Genomic DNA, 24,117 nt, shown 5'->3' with positions numbered 1-24,117 from the left:
AAAAAAAAGGGCCAGCAATGCTAAAATAATAAATATAACGGGCAAGAAAATGATGAGTCTGACAGGGAGGCTTTAAAATTATTCACAAATCAATACGAAGCGAGATCGGCTTTCCTCGGCTAAGAATTTCAGTGAAAAGGAAAGCAAAACAAGCCGAACTGTTGTGGCGCCTCAGTTCTCACCTTCTCCTTCTCTTTCTCTTTGGGAACCTCCAGAGCTGGTGGGTACGCAAACGTGGAGGGCTTGCAGTTGGAACGGTACTGCACCTTAGGCATCTGTAAGAGGAAAACAGGAGGAGAGTTGATGTTAGGTAACTTGACATAACACGGCCATGATCGACGTCAGATCCTGACAGACCTCCAACATCATTTCAGAGAGTCAGGACAAATAAAAATCAACCGGTAACTTTGATATTTGTTGATTTCTAACCATGTGGGATTGACAGATCACAGTCATACAGGAGAGAATGGAAAACGTGTGTCCATCAAAATCGCCGACAGTTAATTTTCTATTCATGAACTTGCTTCAGCTCCAATGTCCACATTGTCATTGTGATTCTATTATCATTGCCATTTAGCTCACACGCACACAATCACTGTGTGATTACACAGTACAGCCTAACAGAACTAGTTTGTCTGTACACTCTTGTGTAAATGAAAATCAAATCTTACTGTACGTATTACTTCATTACGTATGTATTTAAGGTTTTCTTGCTGACCTATTTTTTGAAGGGTTAGCCACGACAGATCAGAGCTGGTTAGAGATAGTCATGTGAGTAAACCTCGACATTCAGTCACGTCTAAATGGACCCTGAGGTGAGATCATTTTGTAAACAGTTTCCAGTGCCAACAATACACTTTGAAACTCAGCCTCATGAAGTTAACATTTGCTCCACTAACATTTTCAACTCGTCAGGTTTTATAAAGAGGAAGTGTGAATGTTTTACCAGCTAATAAATGAGTTAACGTCGATCTCAGGATATGCATGAGAAAAATAACTGATAAGACTCTTTGTTAGTTTTTGTAGCTTCAGAGATTTAGTCAGTGGAGCAGAGACTAGCAAGGAAAGGGGACAAGACTTGAGCCCTCCATTTCAAGAAAACAGATTCAGACTGAATAGTGGACTACAGTGAACTGTGAAGCACAGAGAAAAACTTCTGTCACAATCAGTTCTGGTGGGAGAAAATGCCACTTCAAAACCTTCCCTAACATCTGGCAGCTGAATGTCACCTCAAATGTCATGTCAACACTGATTTATTTGTTAGGTCAGCCAGATTAATCTTGGTTAAATATGACAAAGAACATTTTAGTCTACTTTCATATTTATTCAGTATTGTATCATCTGAACCATCCATTATCTGATTACTGTCCTTTAGTACTACATTTTTGTTCCAGATCTACTTTTGCTGATTCATAACTACTTTTGTTGGAAGATGTGTTGCCCAAACAATGATTGTCACAAATGATATGATCATTTTAAGGCCGTTCATAAAGCATGCTAGCTGTGTCGGTTGCAGCAAAGCTAAATGATCACAGACTCACTACATCACACACACACAAGACATCACAGGCCTACATTAGAAATAAATGTTTTTTTAAGTCTTCAAAGGAACGGAGAAGATCAAAGATTTATATATTTAGAAACCATTTGGAACATCCTAATCCAGGGAGAGGGAGATCCCAGCACTGCTGGCAGAAGAGCTAAGGACTGCAATTAATCTGAGCCACGTGCATGGGAATGAATTACAATATAATAGATTTCTCGCCTTCTCCCTGATAGTCCGAATAAGCCACGGGTCACTTCCTAGAAATTAAATTGCTATGAGGGTCTGGAAAGAAAGAGAAGCTGCCTGAGCCCCGCTCTTGTTGAGATGACAAGAGGACAAAACACAAGCAGTAATGACGACACAATTTGTCTCAGCATAGTTTTTTTCCGGCTGACGCGCTATAGATAAAAAACACTCAGTCACTGCAGTCTTGTGATGGAAGTTAAAAACCCTGCTGTTTATTCAGGCAACATATTGGTTAAAATGTTGGTGATATTCTAATGTAAACTAACATAAAAATGACAAGTCCAAGTAAATATCGTGATTGGCCTGGTGAAAATGTTGTGACTTAAGGCGCCCTGTGGAATTTCTATTTCTGACACACCCGGTGTATCCTTGAACTCTAACAAACAAACAAAGATGTTGAATGGATTTCCTTTCTGATAAAACATTTGCTGCATTGTTGTTAGCCGCGTCTGGATGCCTTGCCTGTCTTTGCTCGAGCATTGCTACATATCTTGCTGCAGTTCCGCCTGAAGGTAACTAAAATAGCGTGTGAAATTGTGAAACAGTTGGCAGGGCTGTGTTTCACGTCACCTGTGTGCGTATGGCATGAGCACAAGATAAACAAAACTGGGAGTTACTCATAGAAAGAAAAAAAAAAAAAAAGAAAAACTTCTATTCTGCAGACACCACAGAGAACCTTTAATGTGTTGTCATCACGGATGACACTTCCTTCACAGTGCTTTTAGAAGCTGTTTGATAAGTGTTACAAGAGCTGTCCCTGGATATGTATTGGCTTGGAATGGTCAGTTAGGTTAAATGTACATTTAACTGGTTAGACAAAAGGAGAAGCACTTATTACAACACCCTTCCCTCTGCTATTAGCTGCAGCCTTATGTTAAAATGAAAGAGTGCTCTGTCAACTTTACCTAGACAAACATAAAAGAAGATCTCCGGCCAGAGCTGCACCAGGTGCCTTCTGTTTAGTGTGAGCTTTCAAATTATAATGGTGTTCTGAGACTAAATTACTAAACAATCTCTGATCCAACAGAGCAGCACTGCAACACAAGATGTGACCTGGGGTAGACTTCTAATTTTTTTTTAATCACCTCATAATTCAGCTATTTCACTGTGGTATGGAGGCAGAGGGAGAAGCAGTAACGCAGTCAAGGGACGTCCCTTAAAAGCTAACCAACAAGTTTGTTGCTAAAAAAAGAACAACTGGTAAACTATGAGGATGTTCTACGTGCAGTGATGAGAGACAAAGTCTGTGAAGACTCGTTCCGTGTAGTTAAACAGGTGTTGACGAGGCTTTGGCAGGGTCCAACACAAACCCACATGCCCCCATCTTCCTGCACTCCATCCCTGGTGTTTAATTTGGAGGGGTTTTACACTAAGTATATGCTCAAGCGCCTTGTAAAACACACAACACACAAAAGTGTGGGGGTGTCCCTGGTGTCGGGTGCTGCAGATTTGGGTAGCAATAAAGAGATAATGCCCATCTAATGTCTGTTTAAGACCCCAATATGTCACAGTGATCCCTTGGCATCGGTGTGCGAGTGGCAGGGGGCCAGAGCAGGCCTACAGTCAGGAGGGCCTCGTTATGGATAGGCTGCTGGTGACAGTTGTTACCAAGGAAAGCAGCTAAATATTTTCTGCTCCAAATGCAGTGCCAAATACAAGTTCAGCTGCCACAATTTTGCCCCGAGGTCAATTCTGATTTAACATTAACACGACAACGTTTATCATCTAATCACTGCCACGTGGAAAATACATCATAGGATAATTTGCTTTTGTGTTCATAAAACATTTGCCATGGAATTTCCTCTCATAATATAGGGCGCCAACTCTTTACAGTAATTTCTACATTTTATGCCAATTTGGCTTAATGTTTTGAACATCTGAAAGGAATCTTTTTAAGAAAAACATTTTTGAGTGTGTTGGTCTTTAAAAAAACAAAACAAAACAAAAAAAAACACACAAACACAGAAAAACCCCACACATTCCTTCACACACACCAATCAAAGCAAATCTAGCCACTTCAGTACCTTGAGGTCCTTGTTCAGGCCGATTATAGCAGTTGGTGTGAAAGCCAATGACAGGAAGTGGGAGAGGGGGAACCAGAACCAGAACTGGGTGAAGACCAGCAGGCCGACCATCGATGGCATGTGAGTGTGACCAGTCCTGGACTGCAGAGAGATGGTCACATTACGTCCGCCTGGACAACAAAGAGGAGAGAAAGGATCAGAATTGTGGTACAGACAGCACCAGTTTTAAAAATAAAATAAAAATGTTATTCTCAAATTGTGCTGTAGTATGAAATGTACGTACATATTTTGTCTTTTTCATACAGATAAAAAAAATATTACTAGTCACAGCTGCAGTTTCCATTGGTCAAGGTAGAATCAGGCTGAACAAAAAGAAAATTGTTGTTTCGCTTTATCTAGCCAAATTTCTCTCCAGACATGCAAAGATGAGGGAGTCATAACGCTTTGCATATTTGCGTTCATTTTTTTTTTTTTTTTAACTGATGCTTTTCAGTCTGTGTGTGAGGTCAACATCAATTTGTGTTCATCATGTATGAAAGAGACATTGTGACTTAAATGATCATTAAGTAAAATCTCAAAAATCAATTGCTTTTTTTTAGCTTCGGTACAACAAGCTAAAATACAACCTTAATATACAGCACAGTGAATCAGGACAGGGTTGAAAAAGCATGCAAGCTCAGCAAGTGCTGAAGGGGAGAATGCATGTAGAGCAAGCCTCAAACAAGCCTTACGTATCCCTGATACATAAAGGTTAAAAATACATACTGCTCAGGTAGAGGACACTTTCAGTGTAAGTAGAAAATGTACTCCGTCATTTCAGAAACTAGGATTAGCACACTCGACACAAGCAGTAAAGTTTACAGTTATTTTCGGACTGCCTTCAGCTAATAAAGATGACAAAAGGTTCAAAGTTGGAGGTCAATTAATCTTTGTTTTAATGACTACATTCCTTTTTATTGTTCAGTTTTTTTTTCCAGGTCATACTGATCACTGATTGTCAAACCAGTTTCAACTTGGCACAAGAATCATACGATGAGGGATTGGGAGGTTAATGAGGGCACAGACCAGGATGGTCAACACCCAGAGAAGCTTGTCTTTTTGGCATTGGTCGATGTGATCTGTTGCTTCCACAGAAAGATATATTTAACAGGGGCAAACTGGCATGCCATTACACCCAGGAATGCATTGTCTACTGCATCCTGCATTTAAATCTGAGAAAGAAATCTCATTCATTATCATTAGATAATTGTGTCAGCTGTCCCAAAAATATCAGATGCTTTTGCCAGCTGTTTCTAAAGTAGTTACAGATTTTAGTCATAGTTTTTTCTTTTAAAAAAGCGAGTACATCTAATTTTAGTTCATTTTTATCTCGACTTAAGGTGCATGGTTAAATGTTCCTTCTGCAAAAAGAACATCCACCACAGTGTGGAAAGTGAAAGTATATGCCCAGCTGTCATTTGTTTGTTGGTACACCTGGCTGAAGCTAGCTAGATAAAAAAGCAGTTCAATGTTCTTATGTTATGTCTTGCTGAAACTGTATAAGTGTTGTGTTGATTCAACTTTATAGTTATTTGGAGGATGCAGTTTGTGGTATTGTGTTTTGCTGAGAAGCTTTTCTCTCTGCATAAGACTAAATGAATTGTTGCATAATTCCAGAAAATTGGATGACAGCATCTATAGCCTGCTACAATGTCCCAGTGGTCGGGGGGGGGCCTCCCTTGTCCTTTCTGGGACAAACCGTAGGGAGGGACTGCTGATGGGAAGACAGATGTGGGAGGGGGAGGAAGAGAAGATAGGAGGCAACCATGATTTATGAGTCAATTTTACAGGGATGAAAAGAAAAAAAAAAACTTTCCTAAAAAGGATTAGGTTACTGAGGAGTAGCCCTTCCAACTAAAAGGGGAAACTACCCAGACAATACCAGTTAAAGCATCTACTGTTTTTCTTTGAGTCCAGTGTTTTCTCAGGCCACTGGGAACAAAACAAGGCCCTCATCTTGACATCTGAACCAGTGTTGAAACCAGTCCAGTCACACAGATTGAACGTTAGCCAGAATGAGTCACAAGGTCTGCTCGCTGCACTACAACTGGGTGCTTAAGGATCTCTTCAAAACTTGAGAAGAGGTTGAGAGCACTTGACTAGTGCTGCTGTTTTTGCCAACCCTTTGTTTGCTGGGCCAATTTTCATTCCAAGAAGTTCGTTAGGGAGGCACTCCCCGTTACAGTGATTTTTCCAGGTGTTATATGACAATATCAACAATCAACCTGCTTACCATGCCACTCACAAAAAAAAAAAAAAAAAGAAGAAGAATCCAGTGGATAGGGCATGTTTTGTTATATGCATGAAGGAGAAACCACTAATTAATGGACTGTATACATTTGTGAGTCTGTAAATGGGGGCTGAACATGTTGACGTGAGTGTGAGTGTGTGTGTGTGTGTGTGTGTGTGTGTGTGTGTGTGTGTGAGAGAGTGAGTGTGTGAGAGAGAATGTAGACCGACATTTCCTGGGTAATGAGATCTAATCGCTTCCGCCCATTAGATTAAATAAAATCATGCATACACCTCAAAAACGCCTCGAAGAACCAGATACCAGAACGTTTACACTGCACAGGCTTGAGCATGTATGACACTGAAACAGGACCACTCCTGCCTGAATGTGTTTAAACTGTAAGCTTCACACTGAACTGAACTGAAAACACGAGTTAAGCACTGAGTGCTGGAGTTTGGGGGAGAGCGAGGAAGAGTGTCTGCTGTATGAAAAATGACACCGGTGGTCAGGGTTTGTCTGGATGGTCTCACGTTGGGTCATCTTGGCATGTTAGCCGAGTTTATTACGGTTAATGCGGTTGATATGATATATGGTTGTGGTCTTGTCTGTCATCAAGACGGTTAATGCTTCTCTGAACAAAAAATAACCAATAAATAGTGGTGCAGGAGGGGCAGAATTAATCAAAAGGGCAATTTTACTGTTGAAAAACGTCCATGAGTCACAACATCTCAAAAACACATATGCAGCACCTTTGAAGTAACGCTGCATATACTTGAGATAGGCTCCACTTTGTGAAAGTTGCAACACCTGATCGTGTATTTAGACAGCAGGGTGTAAACAGAGCTGGTTTCTTTCTGGCTTAGCACACAGAGTTTTATGTTAGTGCGAGAAAATGGGTTTCTGCTCCTGCCTGCATTGGGGGGGGGTTTGTGTATACATGTGAATATGGGTGTGCTCCGCCCGTGTGCAATTGTGTAGCTCTCTATGTGATGATGTGCAGCTCTCTCAGACCTCACACGCACAAACACACGCTGCATGCTTGTGTCCACAAACACCCGCACAGACACACAAACATAAAGGGACTATCGGACAAACAGTAATCACCAGGGGGAGACCAACAGGCCATATGGCTGAGTGGAGCTGAGGTAGGAACACCAGGCGCTAATGCACCTTAGCATGATCTGTTCCAGAGACGCAGTGCACGGGTGGTCAACTGAAGAGGGTTACTTTGTGTTTGCTTGAGCGTAAATTAACTTAAATTAAGGTGCGCACACACACACACACAAAACCACATACCCACATTACACGCAATTCACTTGTTTAACAGTGTAATTAAGAATGTGGGTCTTAAAGTATCCCCAGGAGGCAAGCAGGACCACATACCAGTCTGATGCTCAGATGGATAAATCCCTGGCTGGTGTCTTTCCAGGTAACACACTAAATTTCTAACTAACAGTATAAACATGTAATGTGTAACATAATTGTGCACTTCTGTTGAACACAAACCTGCATCGAGGATTCCCTGGGCCAGGATGGCGCCAAACTTGGCCATAACGTCATCATGCTTGTCGTTGATCACCTTTGAGTAAAGCTGCCTGAACTGGTTCACCTAAAATAGTGAGGCCAGGAAAATACATAAATATATTTAAATGTACAACACATGATTGCCAATAATAGCCAAACACATTTTATTTCTGTTATGACACTTTGGATCAACATCGGGTTCCTTTCTTTAGATTTAGAGTTTATTCTTCCTTAACATTAACTCTAAAGTTGACTTTAACACGACTTGTTCTGTGAATGCAATGAATGACAAAGGATCCTCAGGCTTTAAATGCTGCACAAAGGGGACTGGCTGCATTTTATCTTGTCAAGTCTGTGCCTCTTTACTCTCCAAATTAAGGCGGCAGAAATGTGTTTGAATGTGGCTGTCACATGTAAAGTGATGTAATGCGTTTTGTCATACTTGCACTCTGTAGACACAATATTTACAAATCCACATCATCCCGTGATGATAGTGTAGTACCTGTGGGAGTCCCGGCACTAGTAGCATATCTCTTAGAAGAGTGAAGGAGTAAATACAGTGTTGAGTAGTTTTCTGCCAATTTTGGGCCACCCTACAGCTCTAACATTTCTGTGTACAACTGTGAGGCAGAGCTGGAAATTACAAAGACTGAGACTTTGAAATAAACAAGGATGCAATACCTCCTGACATTCCTCCGTTTGAAAAAACTCCCTCTTGCACAATCCGACATACCGCCTTGAGCTTTAAGGACTGTTGCTGCGCAGATGAGGAGTCTGAAAATGTGTCTGGCAAATCTTAACCATCTATGACAAAGTATGAGGTGCTCTAAGGGTGAGTGTGTGCTATTGTGCCTGGACAAGTCACTCTCCAATCTCCCATGACACAGTTAAAGACAAAGAACAGAGCAGTGTTTCTTCTTACTCCACACATTTTCACAAACTGGTTCACATTTAAAATAAATAAATAAATAAATAAATAAAAAGGTCTCTGCATCCATACAGACAAAAAACCTTGATCAAGGATGTCAACAATGGCTATAAATCTATTTCATTATAACTGAGAAGCAATCAAACAAGTCTTGAAAGATGGCCCAAAACATTTTACACTTACCTTGGGACAAGTGACTTCAGTCTGCTGGATCATGATGAGGGCAGAGGCAATGAGGGCGCCTTGTCTCACATAATTTACTGGGTCGTTGGTCATTGGCTCCAGCAGATTGATGGCTTCCTGCGGAGGGAAAGGCATAGTAGAGAAGTTGGTAATGTTGCTTAAAATTAAGCAAATTGTTTTTTACACAACCCTTATAGGGCTTAAAATCATCTACTGCGTACATATAGTCCAATTAGGTAGCAATGGATGGCTTATCATATTAAAATAAATGAGAGAAAAACGTTTTTGATGTAAAAAAGGATAACACCACAATGAAATTACTTTCTCATGAATCTCCACAGAGCTTTAAAAGAACCAGCTCATTGAAGGTCGAGATAAGAAATAAATATTGACCCTTCTGGTCTGCTCACAGTACTCTCTGCTGTGTTTGCATCTTTGATGAAAATTAGGACCAAAAATGTTGGTGCAAATGTGAGAAGTATACACTTGTTTTTCAGACTGTAAGACAGATGGGCCAAGTTTATGTTGCCTAAAATTTCACCAGGCAGACACACTTCAGAATTTACTAAGCCTGCAATTACTCTAGATCTTTATCGAAGGTGCCTTACTAGAAACCATGTCATTTAAAAAAGAACGTACTTGAGGGAAAACAGGCAGTTTATTAGTATAAAATGGTGGACAGAGCATGTTTGTCAGTCGGGAAAATGTTTGTAAGGGAATGATGATTATCTTCTGATTATTGTCAGTGTAGGAAATAGTACCTAGAGCTGTCTTCTCTAGTTTAGTCTGTAGCCTAGAGTCTCTCAAGGTAGGCAGTACATTGTGGAAGTGGTTGCCAGACTGAAAACAGGCTCAAGGTTGGTAGAGTGGTTACTGTAAAGGGTTATTTCAAACCTGGAGCATGAGATGTCCTGTCTAATCTCCACATTTTGATGGTGAAAATATAAGCTTAATATTAGATTTCTTTCCATCTCTCCTAAACTCATTGAGGAGGACATAAAGGAGTTTGCTTTGAAGCAGGCGGCTAAATAAAAGTAACAACGATGGCCTGGAAAACAATAATTTTAAAACATACTTGCAACATTATTTGTTTAGTATTGCTTTACGAAAGATGGAATAATTACTTCCATTAATGCAGTAGTGAAATCTGTAGTTTTTCCAAATGTGTCAGATTGAAGGTGTGACGAAATAATGAATGTTGATGTTTTTTCCAACAGAAGATCAGTGCAACAGGGGCACTTTTTCGTGGTTAAATACAGGAAAATGGATTATCAGCAGAGGCAACCAGACCACACTAATTAATGTCATTAGTGTCACTTATATCTAGTTGCCCAGGACAACTGAGTAACAGTTACAACAAGCTCTGCCTCCTCCAGCTTCCTCCCATGATCACTGTGCATGAAAAGAAATGAGCGAGGACCACCTCCTCCTTTCATTTCTGCACTCTTCTGTTCTCAGCTGAGCAGTAATGGCTGTAACTCACACCACCAGACTCAGAGAGAGGCGTCAGCTCCGCCGAGGAAAGAGAAACAAACTAGGATGATGACAGTGGAGGTAAAATAAACCATGTTTCATCAGTGCTCTTGGCTCAGCTGGCTGAGACAGCCATGTACCAGCATGATAAGTCAAGAGCGTAAAGCCAATACCAGTCGACCACATCCTGTTCCTGATAGGTTGTCGGAGGATTTAATTGAGGGTATTTACTGTCAGGCCCAATCAACAGAGCAGGTCGACACATAATGTGGTTGCTTAAGATCCTCTTAATCCATGTACAGTGCTGGACTGTTTTGCGCTTCAGCGTGAGGTGAACTTTAAATTAGATTCAATTCAGCACCGCTCAAAACTGGCCAGAAGCTTGTGCAAATAAATGGAACAGTGCAGAACACACTTTGCCACGACATAATTTCCATTTTCATAAGTATTTATAAAACTGTATCATATGACAGTATTTGCTGAAACGGTTCTTGTGAGTCTGTTTGGTGTTTAACATTACTTTTTCCCACATTTTTCTTGGTGAACAATGTTTCCATCCAATTCACTAAACAAGCTGCTGAGGTATATTTAAGATTTTCATTATGGCTCAAAAACCGCATGAAACAGAAAAGGTCAAAACAACTTTCCTGTGCATTTTTTAAAAATATAGTATAAAATAGATCAGGTGCAAAAAATATCCAAGACCAAGATGTACAAATGATAGCAAAGGAATGTGCTCCCTGTAAATAGGTGACCCAATTCTCTTCCCGAAACATCATTACTCTCACTAAAGGTCCTAATGTGCTTGAGGTTTTATTCTGGAAAAACGGAGCAGTGGGGCTTTGGAGCTGTAGCATGTCTCGGTCTGATCTGATCCAACACATTTACTTTGGTGCTTCCAGGCTCAGGATACAATGAGCCATGACTTTGCTTGAGCTGAGCCACCTGAGACTGATCAGCCCACATAGTTAAGACAACTCAGGATCTTGCAGCATCGAGGACTTCTGTCTTCTTTACTCTCCTTTTCAGACTTTAATGAACCCAAGCGCAATGACAGGGTACAGCCTAGTGTCTGTGTGCCAATTTGGACCAGCAAATCTCTCAAGAACATTCCAGAAATCATCAGCTCATGTGTGCTGGCCCTCCATGAAAATTAAAAGAAATGACAAGGATAAGTACAATAGCTGGTTAGCATATGTTTTAAATCACTACATAACCAAAGTAATGATTGATGCACTTTGGTCAAACTTAAAAATTCACCTGAAGCAGGTGAGGTTCCAAAGAAATCTTGGTATAATAACGGTTAATCTTTTGCGCAACAGCAATACACCCATTTACTGAATAAATTCAAGAAAAGCAACATTTGTTCTGCCCGTATGATTTCTTTGACAAGAGAAAATATGAGTCTGTACTTGCTCACCTAAGATGACTCCCACAAAGGAGCCATCAATTGAGTGCTTTAAAGGAAACCCCTTTATGTAGTGACGCATGTGTAACACCAAGACACAAAGAAAGCACATAGGATAAATGAGGATCGCAGGACCAACGCTGCCTTTCTGGCTGAAAATATGCCATCTCAGCTTTCTTGTACACATGCTTGGGAGGAATATTAATTTCAGTTATGAGCAACAAGTCCAACAGGGCTTGTGCAGACAAGAACTCATTTTTACATCGAAGCCAACATGAGCGAAAAAGGCGAGGTAATGTTTTTTTTCCCATTTAAAAAGAAGGGGGGTTAAGGAGGAGGCACTCACCTTGTTGCCTGTCCCAGCACAGCAGATGCCCAGAGCCATGGCAGCCCCACAACGCACATGAGGGTTGTAGCTCTCTGACAAAAGAGACACCACACTGGGACACTGCTCAGGGGTCCTGAAGAGAGACAGAGAGCACGAGGAAATAAGATGGAGAAAAGAATAGGCACTTGAAGTTGACTATTACAATGACACAGTTAAGAACAAAAGGACAAATGTGTAAAAAAGAAAGACACATCCAGCTGCAACACCTTGGCTTAGGAAAAAAAAAAAAGCAATTGTTCTTTTTTAATGAAATATTACAGCAGTGGGGAGGATAAATGTCACCATCTAGTTTAAAATCAATTTTTGAACTATTGTTTCACTGTGGCAAAATATGCACAAGATGCTTTTAAAAGCTATATTTATTGGGCCCACAAGAATATTAAAGCCAAAAGCTTCATGAAAGTGATGGATGAGGTGATTTGTTTCATGTAATGTAAAGCGCTTTGAGGCCTTGAGCAAAACTATATTAGGGAATGCTTGTTTGGTCTTTCAAAAGTGTCAATATGGTGCCAATATGTGCAACATGGTACACGGGACCAATAACTAAATACTATTAAAGACAGAGATGCATTCACTCTTCGATCTATAGGCTCACCATTATTCTCACTATATTTGAGAGTCCCTACATGACCATGTCAAAGAAAAACTGTATGAGAGTTACAACATTAAAAGTTTCTATGACAGCTATAAAGTGTGTAGAGAGAAAAAAAAGAAAAAAAAAAAAAAAAAAAAAAAAAACGAAGAAAAACCCAGAAGAGCATGAGTATGAATTGCAGGGCTCTGATTTACGTCTCCACATGCATTTTCTCAGCGGAGCAGTAGTGGAATAGAGAGAATAGAAATCACCGAGTCAGACTACTTAAGCCAAATCTTTGGCTCGAGGTAAAATTTCAAATGCTATGGCTCTTCATGATTTCTTTTCAACTCTTGTACTGTACAAACTGCACAATTAAGGGATGCTAACCAAAAGGTACAAAGACTACATACTACATTTATTTTTTTAATTATTCATTACAAGAATGACTTCAATTGAAGTAGCCAAGATAATGGTACTGTAGTGCTACAAAAAGCACTTGAAAAACAGCATTCAGACACGAGTCACAGTCCACTTTATGTACTGTTGACTATATGACAAAAGTAATGAGTCAAAGGGTTGCCAAGATAAGGACCACACACAATTATTAGGCATTTCAAGTTTAAAAGAAGGATCTTAAGTAGGGGAAACAATTCACATCTTACCAGCACCCTTTGTTCCCAAGTTACATTGAGATACTCCTCAATAGTACATGCCAGATGACTAATATAGAGCCTTGAGGCATTGGTCAGTCAATCCAGTGACAGTGTTATGAGAACAGAAATGTCTACTTGAACTCTAGATTTGTTTTTGCTTTGTTTTTTTTACCCATTCTTTCAATCTAATCTGTTCATATAAAGAATGTTATGCAACACTTCATGTGTATGGTGGTGCTGATAACATCAGACGTGCCTGGGCTCATCATATAAAATAATCATTGAAATTACTCACTGACTTATAAAGAAAGGTTTGGTCTGCCTCAGATTGCCAGCAGAAAGCTGTGGTTTCTTTTGAAACAAACAACTTAAGAAGCTGCACTTTGCACTACTAAAAAAAAAAAGTGATAGAACTTTAAGCCAACAGAGAAAACTAACAATTAGATACATACAATAAAAATTAAGACAGCAAGTGAAGAAACCATAAAAAGCATCATTGTGAGAGCTACAGCTATGTCACACTGACAGTGCATGAATATATAGAAATCCCTCCATCTTCATTCAACACCATTAAAAGTAATAATGATAAGGAGGGAAAACAAATGTCAAGGATTTGGGGTTAAGCCAATAAATAGCCTCCATAAAGTCCTGAAAATTATGTCTAAATAAGTATAAGCTTCAAGCTCAGAGGCTCTGCTCAAACACTACAGGATTATCAAGATCACAAATGGCAATCATTGTGAGATCTAGATCACCTTTCAATTTCACCTATGGGAATAGAGTTTAGTCTATTCTGGTACACTGGTGATGCCCTTTAATCTATACTAGGATGCAGACCAGATTGTGCAGCCCTCAGAGACAAATGTGTCATTTGGGGCCACATAAATAAAACTGACTTGACCTGATCAACATGCAGGCTGTGGATTGAGGCAGTCAACTCTCCAATACCTGCCTTTGCAACAAAAGCTCAGCAACTGAGCCTTAAGTTTTGAAAATCGATAGAGGGCTACAACAGCTTGAGGCAAAACTTGAGAAAACTTTCCTGTGGCTTTTTCAAATGGTTTAATCTAAAAGCCTTTTCAACCCTTTCAAAAAGGTAGAAGATAGTCTAATTACTTTCAACAAACAGCAAAGTGGAAGAACTCGAATGGAAAGAATAAATCGATATCCAGCATTTGTTTAGTCTGAAAAGCCAGTGAAGCAACAACATCTATATTTCAAGCTTAACTTAAATATCCTCGTAGTGTGCTGGACTTAAAAAAACCCAAGACACACAAAACACTTCAAAGAGCTGAGAAGACAAAAGATAATAAATGCTGATTATATCTAGTGCGTCCAAAGGCTTGCAAAAAGAAAAAGGAAAAAGAAAACCATCACATCCACCATCATCTGAAGACAATGAACCTTTCAGCAGTGCACAGTCTTGCTCCTGTACTCAGACTATTTTACAAAATGCATGCTTTAAGACTCTGCTGGTATTCTGCCAAATTAGAAATACTTACTCAGGGGCAAGAAACAATGCCCCAGGCTTTTACTCGACCGATTAATGTACCTTATAACCACATGTGCACGCCTCACATTTATTATGATTTGAGACACACACAGAGGTCAGCAAAAGAAACAGGAATAACAGCTTAATCACATTTCATGTGGCAAAATCCACCTATAAATTTGTTTGTGTACTAATGCACACACATTGTAAGAGAACAGATCTCATTAGCTTGCTTCTTATATGTTACCAATCATCCAAATACATTCTGAAAGTACCTGGACAATGTTGTATTAAACAAGCAACGATGCCCCATGGCTTTTTCAACTCAATTAGAAGTCAACCAATGTTTGTCATGGGAGAGACGAGAGAAGCTGTGAGTAGATAATAACATGATACAGCCTGATACTAAGAAAGGCTTCAAAAGTACAATAACTCCTGATTGCCACAGCAGTTTAAAAATGCACAAAATGTGTTGATCTGACAACTTCGGTCGCAATCTGACCAAGCAAGAATGCATATTTAAAAATGTGCCTGTGTGAGATTCATTTGATGTGGTGTGAGCAGAAGTCAGCATAATGCTAGCAGGACATGGACACCTTGAGCTGCTCTATGTATCATTAAAAAATAAATAAATAAATAAATACATACATAAATTAGGAGGACTGTGGCTGGGTGACCTCAGATTTTCCCTGTAATCACAGAGGGTCCGCTTAAGACTGACCAATTAGAAATTAGAAATGCACTTGCTCTCTTCTAACAACAGTTGGGAGTATAAAAGTCAGGAATGACTTTTATACTAAATCCATTTGCAGGTTGGCCAAAAAGGAGCCCATATAGGACAAAGTATTTTAGCACCCTGGGTGAATCAGGGAGCCTGTTTTCAGCTAAAACGTTTGGTATATGGACTCTGGGAATCTGACTGGGAATCCTTAGTGTAAACAGATCCAAGTGGGGGGGTTACTGGCATTTTTTCTCACATTTTCTTGTGAAGAGAAGAATCACTCATCATCACTATCATCATCATCATCTGGTTACTGTAAACTCAAGCAGTCGCTTATTTCTATGTCTCTTAATGTCTCACATCTGCTTTTAAAAGCAGAACAATGAGTGCACACTGAAAGGAAACAGATTTTTGACTTAGGGCAGTGAGCACAAATGAAAAAACTAACCTACAACTAACCTAACCTACAAACTTAACTATCTAGAAGAGAACAGGATTGAATTTAAATTACTTTCTCAAACTAAAAATGTAAACAAAATGAAAAAGCTTTCAGATATGGGTACAATGTCCAAGCACCTTACCACACAGAAGGCTTCACCCCATACACCACTACTAGATCCCCCACCACTACTTGCTTTGAATGGAGGAGAGAACAGAAAGTGACAAATATAAACAGTGGGACGGCTGTGTTGAGGGAAATTACCTCCCAGAACCACTGGCATGTTGCCAGCACGAAGACATTCATCTGTTTTGTACAGAGTCTGACTCATGGGCAAGGAGGGAGGGGAAAAGAGAGAGAGAGAGAGAGCGAACAAGACAGGAGAGAGGGCGAGCTGATCACAGGCTGAGAACAAGAGGCAGCGAGTGGGAATTGGAGAGAGGCAGAGAAGCCACAACATCTGAAAGTTTTAAACCTGTGATCGCGGTAGGTGATGCAAAGCAAGACTGGGGGTTCCTCCAACATGTGGAAGAAAAACAAATTCCACTTCATGGACTACTTCAGAGAGAGACAGATTTAGTTTCTGCCAGTGAGGGAGGGCATTTTCTGTCACGTTCTTATTTAGGGAGGGTGGAAATATAAAGGTGTGATAGGGGAGTTTAAAAAAAAAAGATATTCAACTAAGAAGTGTGCAAAGAATGAAATGCATTGGACGTCAAGCTGCGTGGTTCTCCTAGCACAAAATCTTAACTTTCATCAAGATGTAGCAGCCTGGAAAATTTGAATTTTTGATACGTCAGAGTTGAAACAACCCGAAACTTGAATGTACAGCAGACTTTACCTTCAGGAGCAGGTAAGAAACACAACCAAAACTACATTAATGGTTATTGAATGTACTGTATTATAGCCTTATATGCTCAAGTTAGTTACAATTAGTCTACAAAGAAGTAGATTTTGACTGTACAAAGTCATGTATCTTTCATGTAAGACCTCAGAGGTCCATGGAGGTTTTAAAATCCAAACTAAATACCTGATCTTTGTTTTTATACATTGAAAACTTGTTAATTTAAAATGTTAGATACCTCAATCAAAAATGTAACACATTAATGTACTAGATTTTATTTAACACAAAAGATTGATATTTTAACTTAATCATGCATCCATATCAGAAAATATAAGTAATTTTTTTCCAACACCATCAAGCTTAGTAAATTTCTTAGTCATAATGTGGAAACAATAATCACCACACATCTTCATTTGTTACAATAAACGTCCCTGGTTATTATGTCATCATTCAGACAAATTGAAGCAAACGGGTAACAAGGTATCGCTGTTTTCCTTTAACAGACTCGTTTGTGGACACAGTGGATGACAACAGTGTCAACTGCCTGGGAAAGTGAGGACCCCTGCTAACATCACACTGTGGAAATACTAATCGTGTTGGGATTATTGCCAGCATTGGAGTTCGTAGTGTTGGACCTGTTTTTTTTTTCCTTTTTGTCCCCTCCGAACAGTGGATCTATCAGATATTACTTTTGGTTTGTAAATTGCACAAAGGATGAAGAATCCTGTGCACTGACCCACCCTACCCTGTGTCCTTGTCTGTGGGACCCAGTGACCATGCTGACCGACTGTCCAACACCAGAAAGTTTAGAGCCCCGACCCACGCTAAGGCCTGCTGTAACCCGTGCAGCACCATGTCAACAGTCGCGGCTCCACTCCAGGCAAACAGTTCGCAGTCAGGAGAAGCATCTGGGGTTCAGCTGAAATGGGCTGCTCTGCTTATTGTCATGGTCATCATCCCAACTATTGGAGGAAACATCCTCGTCATTCTTGCTGTGTCACTCGAAAGAAAGCTGCAGAATGCCACCAACTACTTTCTGATGTCGCTCGCTGTGGCTGATCTGTTGGTGGGACTCCTAGTGATGCCCATTGCCCTCATCACCGTTCTCTTCAGTAAGTTTAGCGTGAGGCCTTGTGTTGATTATCTGATTATCTGTGTTATCCTTGAAACAAGTCTGTACTATACAAAAGCAATAAATACTTGACTCTCCCAGGAGAGAAATGTCCTTACTCAATGCCCAGATCAATTCCATGTCCCCATTCTAAAGAAACGTTGATCCAAATGATGAATGGCATTACCCTTACACCTGGCTAGGTTTAAGTAATTTAACCCCTGTGGGTGGAACAGTTTTAAAAGAGCCTTGGGTAAAAGACCTATAAAACCCAATAAACAATAACAAACAAATGTGCAAGACAACGATGCTTTATAGTGAGTGTGTGTTTGTGGGTTGGGGGGTTAACCAGCTAAGGCCGTTTCAATGGAAAATTGTGTAGTGTTTATTAGCCTTACTAATATACAAGGGAAAACAGGCCAGCATACTTATGGGTAGCAAAGGAAGATAAAAATAGTTTGTGAGCAACACTAGATACAATCACAACCATCTCTAAACAAATTATTCTAGATGAAATATAGCAAGAGGGTGGGCAATAAACATCCTACTTCCTCTGGCAGTGCTATGATGTGCTTGGACTGAACTACTGAAGAGGATCATTACCCATAGGAATAAATGCAAAAGAAAACACGTTCACCTTAATTCCACTGACAGTGATGCGTAAATACAACTAGAGCAAAACTGCTTTAGACTCATTCTGTTTCATTGCGACTACAAAAGACAGAGCTATGGCCAAGCCATTATTATTCACCGTTAATTCAATTTGAGGATAATGAGCCGGATCATAATTATGTCTTCCCTCTCACACAGACACACAAAAGTGGAGTATAAAGTGACACAGGGTTAATCTGTTGTCTTGCCTCTTCCATCACATTTTGCATGAGAACTGGACGTGTTACACTGAAAGGCCTGCACAAGAAAATCTAACCTCTGTATTAAGATAAGATTGACAAAATCGCATCTAAGTAAGGGACTTGCAGTTAGTACTACTAACTCTACACTTGTAATAAATCTGTCTGTATGCTGTTCACATTTGGATTAAAGGGTTTATCTCACAAACTCATTAAAAAAAAAAAAAGAAAGAAAAAAAAAGAAATCACATGTGACTGAGAAATGTATAGGTTAATTTAAAAGAAAAAAAAACACCAGTGAAATCTTTTGGGGAGATGCATTATGCATTTGTTAATTACCAACTCAAAGTAATTGTTTTCTCTTGGTAAAGAATACAGTTTCTCTTTAAAAAAAAAAAAGGTGCAGATTAAAGTCGTGAGTTGCTGCTTTGAAACTTTCAGCTCTAGCTCTGAATGTTAATAAAATCAGGTAAACTACTTTTTGAAACATGCTGGTAAAACGTCCTTTACTGTCATCCAATGTGACTGACTGCACCGTCGTCATCATCCTGGCAAGACAAATATTCTGTAGTGGGCTTTTACCTGAACAATGAAGTGGAAATCTGATGTTTTCATATCAAAGCCATTAAAATGTGAGTCCTGCAGGTAAAACATGAAACTAACGTAGGGCTGATGTAAGACTTTAGTGTGGGGTGGCTGCTCTGTAGGTGCACTGAGCTGCCACCAAATGGTCAGGGGAGTGAATAACATTTCTCATATTTGTAGGTAAGGTGTATCAAAGAAAAGACATGAGTAATGTTAAATAACTAGGGAAAAAAGTGAAGCAGAAGTGAAGCATGAAGTGACAGGCTAGGCAGGTTAATATTGTCAATACTGTTACCAGCAGAACATCACTGCTCTACAGTATTACAGCAAACACTCCCAATATGAAGAGATGTAGGTTTAGATTAAAAAGATTAAATTGCGATGCCACAGAGCATTCAATATTCTTATCTAGCCAGTCATGTTCCAGATTATTTTGAGAGGACATGATGTTGCTTCTTAAAATGTCACACCCCGAAAGCATCTTCTCTTGGTACGTTATACTGCCGACTGAGTTTAAGGTTTCATCTCTCTGCTAGCCATATTAAGTATACATTCTCACTATCTCTCTAGTGTCTTCCTGCTTTTCTTTAAAGACCTCTCGGTCAGAAGTTTGTTTTGTGCTGTGTAGGGAGAAAAATACATATCTTTGTCTATTCATCAAAAAAAAAAAAAAAAAAACTCTTGCATGGTCTATAATATAATCTATTTTGTCTTCTAATCACCTACACTTATGATAAACAAAAATCATGAAAATTGTGATGAGTTGTGTGATTTTTCAAGAACAATTAATGTAACAAAAACAATGCAATAAGATTAATTCCCTTGTAAGGCAACGGCCGCAGTCTTGTGTAACCAGAAACTGCTGGACATTCATTACCCTCCATTAGAACTATTTATATGCTGGCAGAAGTGTGTAACATTTTCAAAAGCGAAGCATAAAAAAACAACAATAAAGCCGTTGCTGTTTTTCTTTCCTTAATCCATATTCTCAAATACACAAAGTTAACACAAATACTTAGTGCTGGCTGTTTTTTCTAACAATTACAATGTTTTTAAAATTATTTATGGAAAGAGTATAAAAGTAAACGCAATTGCTCCAATGCAGATTAAGTGAAATTTGTATAGGTAAAAGACACAAAGGCAATTGCAGAGGGTTCAACACAATTTACTTATTTAAAAGTTTCTTAATTCAAGTAAAGAAAATAAAGATATCTTCCTTTCTACAGCTACTTGGAAGCTATATTGCAAGCTATATTGTTTATTGAATTTGGCATGAGGGACTTCGCCAAACAGGTACAGCGTGTATACTTTGAGAGCAAGTAAAGTATTTGTCAATGGCTATGCCTTCCAGATGAAACCTCATCAAAAGAATGACTCAAAGATTCCCCCAAGTGTGACAAGAAAGTGGTGCAGAGGAAGGGAGGATGGGGTATAACAAAAAAAAATGATGTAAAGGAATATTTCCAACAACAGTCTTTACAATGTTAATGGGTGACAGGACAAAAGCCAGAACAATTACGTGCCAATTTTATGCCTGGAACTGAAAATAAACACTACTGTTCAGTATAGTCTCCAGCACATCTACATAAAGAGCTTTTAGCTCCATAAACAGTCAGTGGACCCTCCTTTTTCCAGTAAAGTCATTCCTTACAGAGATAAACAAACACCAATCTTTTGCATGAGTGCTACTTCTAATCCCTTGCGGTACATCTCCCATAACCGGTAGTGTGCAAGACAAAAGATCTTTTTGGGAATGAAAATGAGTTATACCACATGAATACACTATAGGGAGTTACTGACCATACAACAATTTGTCTTACTAAACTAATTTTCTTCTTGTATCCTCTTTAGATTCTGAGTGGCCTCTTCCGGGGCCCCTCTGCCCCATTTGGCTGTTCCTTGATGTGCTCTTTTCTACCGCATCCATCATGCACCTATGTGCCATTTCCCTGGATCGCTACATTGCCATTAAGAAGCCAATCCAACACAGCCAGTATAAATCTAGAGCCAAAGCATTGTTGAAGATTGCACTGGTGTGGCTCATCTCCATTTGTAAGTATTTCAGATTTCCTTAACTCCTTGATACACATTTTACACACTGTAGTAGTCTTTACTTTGACGTGACTTCTCAGGAAGAGTCTTGAACGGTTCTTGATATGAAATCCATGACAAACCTGATTGATAAATGCAAAAAAATATACTGGGATACTATATGGACAGCAACCTGTCAGCAGCAATGTTTTTAGGAATGGTGATTGGGTGGTTAAGAGGCTGGGCCAGTAGTATCACACTTAATCAGTCACAGTAAATCATCAAGATGTTACTGCCAAGGTCCTATGGGGACAACCCCGACAAATTTCTTGGGAAACTGGACTTCATTCAAAGGGTAATGTGGCTTCAGAATCCAAAGCAAGCCGCACTATAGTTGTGGCTAATTAAGTGTAAAAAGATAAAGCACCACCACATCACATGATCATTTTAGCGTCACAGTAACACACTTAAAAAGTAGCTTGTGGTGATTTTGTTTAACACCAGAGTGTAAAAATTTAGCTGAATTCACAGAGGCATTACTACCCAGTGCCCAATGCTCTCTAGACCACTAAAAGCACAGTCATTAGGTTGATGGGTGCAGTTTCCAAAAAAACAGATGGAATGAAGGCAGCAGTATTTTGAGTTTTTCCTCACAATGGTATACCTATGCTCAGTTGAATAGGGGTTGGAGCAGGTCTTAGGTGATTAGAAAAGCAAAAAATGAAATCCTGTCATGGGAACTTGCACTAAACAGTCAATGAAAAATTAAACAGTAATGTGCCTGAGATAAAAAAAAATAAATAAATAAACATCAAGAGGAAAATATATTGATGTGCAGGAGTTCAAATAGAATACAAAAAAGATAATTGTCGATACTAACTATCCATGCCACTTTTCCAGGTATTGCAATCCCGATTCCAATTAAGGGCCTTAAGGACTACCATCCTTACAACAACATCACCTTTAACAGTAACCACACATGCCTGCTGAAAACGGACACCTTCCGGGAGTTTATCATGTTTGGCTCCTTGGTGGCATTCTTCATCCCTCTGACCATCATGTTGGTTACCTACCTACTCACTGTCCAGGTGTTGCGCAAAAAAGTTTATTTGCTCAGGTCAAGAGTGACTCAGCGCTTTAGCTACCCAGCAGTGTCAACAGTTTTTCAAAGAGACCAGTTTGGGAATCCACCTCAGGCTGAGCGACTGAAAATGCAGGACACCAGGCCTCCCAGGATGCAAGAAAAATTAAATGCTGGCACAACAAACTCTCCTTCAAGAGAAGAAATATCCTTTCGGAGAATGTCAGCAATGGGCAAGAGGTCAATGCAGACTCTAAGCAATGAGCAGCGTGCCTCAAAGGTGCTAGGCATCGTCTTCCTCCTGTTTGTAGTGATGTGGTGCCCTTTCTTTATTACCAATATCACCTCTGTGCTATGCACCAGCTGTGATGATGATGTAATTGGTCACCTCATGGGGATCTTTGTTTGGGTGGGTTATGTGTCATCAGGTATCAACCCACTGGTCTATACCCTATTCAACCAAACTTTCAGGCAAGCGTTCACGCGTTACATCACCTGTAACTACAACTACTGTGCCAGACGTGAGGCAGGAAGGCACCCAAGGGCATCAAATGCAGATCGGACTTTTACACGGATTTCATTCAGATCTTCCATGGCAGAAAACTCTAAACTGTTCATGAAGCGGGGAATGAAGAATGGGATTGCAGTTGGCTACCAAAGTCCACTGAGGTGTCGACAAACACCTGTACAGTCACCAAGTAGTGCTGTGTTAGACACATTGCTTCTGAATGAAAATGAAGATGGTAAGCAGGAGGAACATGTTAGCTGTTTATAGAAATACCAGAAAACAGAGTCCAAATAAAATGAAGCACTTGAAGTGGAAATGGAGCAACAACTATTCAAAATGCAACCATTCATGATCAGAAGATCATTACTCTCAATCTGACTGACAAATCTTTAATGTTAGTACTTATTGTACACAACATAACAGCAAAATCTAAGATGTTTGATGTTTACAGTTTACACATCAGTTTTTTTGAAAAAAAAGAAAAAGAAGAAAAAATTTAATTAATTATGCTCATTTCAGAAACACAGAAAAGTCTACTTTTCATACATAACTCAAACTCCTGTTAAATATGTGAATTTATATGATCAAGTAATTAGTTAAAGGGGCTTTAGGACAGGTTATATAAACAATGTGAATTCTCAAAGCAAGACAGTTCATAGCATACCGGAAGAGAGTCTTTCAGATGTCAAAAAAACTGAAGGAGGACCTGTGACAGGTCAACTACCAAAAAAGAACACAGGAGGAGGATATCCTCTGTGGAAGGAGGAAACTCTCTGCTAATATAGTATACAATATATTCCTCTGCTGACCATTTCAAATATCTTAATATGCTGTATCACCATCTCAGACCACATGCTTTAGTTCTGTTCAGACAACCACAAGTCTACCTTTCAGATCTCTTCCACAACAGACACACATATGCATTGCACTCTTGAAATGATACTTATTGTATTTTCTGGACCTCTGAAAAGCACTCTTGTATGTTTATTGCAGCCTCATGTTTTGATATGTAAAAAGGTTTCCAAATAAAGATGTATATAAGGAAAAACAAACCCAGATTAAATGGAAACCTAAATGTGTTTAATAAAATATTTTCTGTGTTGCTGAACTGAAAACAACTGAACCAACTCTGAGCATCTGTGTTCTTTTTTTTAAATCGACGTCTTCACTCTGCTATGGCATTTTTAATTTTACCAGCAAGTAAAACTGCCTTTTTTCCATGAACCAGCCTTGAC

The 24,117-nt window shown here is 39.4% G+C and overlaps 2 protein-coding genes across 3 annotated transcripts in view; one reads left to right on the top strand and one right to left on the bottom strand.

Annotated features, from left to right (window-relative positions):
- Nucleotides 1-24,117, bottom strand: part of psmd1 (proteasome 26S subunit, non-ATPase 1) — a 38,487-nt gene that overhangs the window by 5,410 nt on the left and 8,960 nt on the right. Inside the window, exons 17-21 of the mRNA XM_019255006.2 lie at nt 11,948-12,062; nt 8,721-8,837; nt 7,592-7,694; nt 3,817-3,986; nt 183-275 (exon numbers count right to left, since the gene is read on the bottom strand). Coding sequence (XP_019110551.1) covers nt 183-275; nt 3,817-3,986; nt 7,592-7,694; nt 8,721-8,837; nt 11,948-12,062 — 598 coding nt within the window. The remainder of the gene's footprint in view (nt 1-182; nt 276-3,816; nt 3,987-7,591; nt 7,695-8,720; nt 8,838-11,947; nt 12,063-24,117) is intronic.
- htr2b (5-hydroxytryptamine (serotonin) receptor 2B, G protein-coupled) lies at nt 16,099-24,009 on the top strand. 2 transcript variants are annotated; one of them, XM_010736622.3, is made up of 4 exons: nt 16,099-16,724; nt 17,219-17,827; nt 21,114-21,314; nt 22,194-24,009. In XM_010736622.3, the coding sequence occupies exons 2-4, from the start codon at nt 17,569-17,571 to the stop codon at nt 23,147-23,149; spliced, it is 1,416 nt and encodes a 471-aa protein (XP_010734924.2). In that variant the 5' UTR covers nt 16,099-16,724; nt 17,219-17,568; the 3' UTR covers nt 23,150-24,009. The 2 variants fall into 2 exon arrangements, with proteins under 2 accessions (XP_010734924.2, XP_027145960.1); XM_027290159.1 differs by lacking the exon at nt 16,099-16,724 and having other exon boundaries at nt 17,001-17,827.

Source organism: Larimichthys crocea, chromosome XVII (assembly GCF_000972845.2).
Source record: "Larimichthys crocea isolate SSNF chromosome XVII, L_crocea_2.0, whole genome shotgun sequence".
Lineage (NCBI taxonomy): Eukaryota > Metazoa > Chordata > Actinopteri > Sciaenidae > Larimichthys > Larimichthys crocea.
Note: the sequence above shows the minus strand (reverse complement) of the source record. Positions and strands in the feature narration are given on the sequence as shown.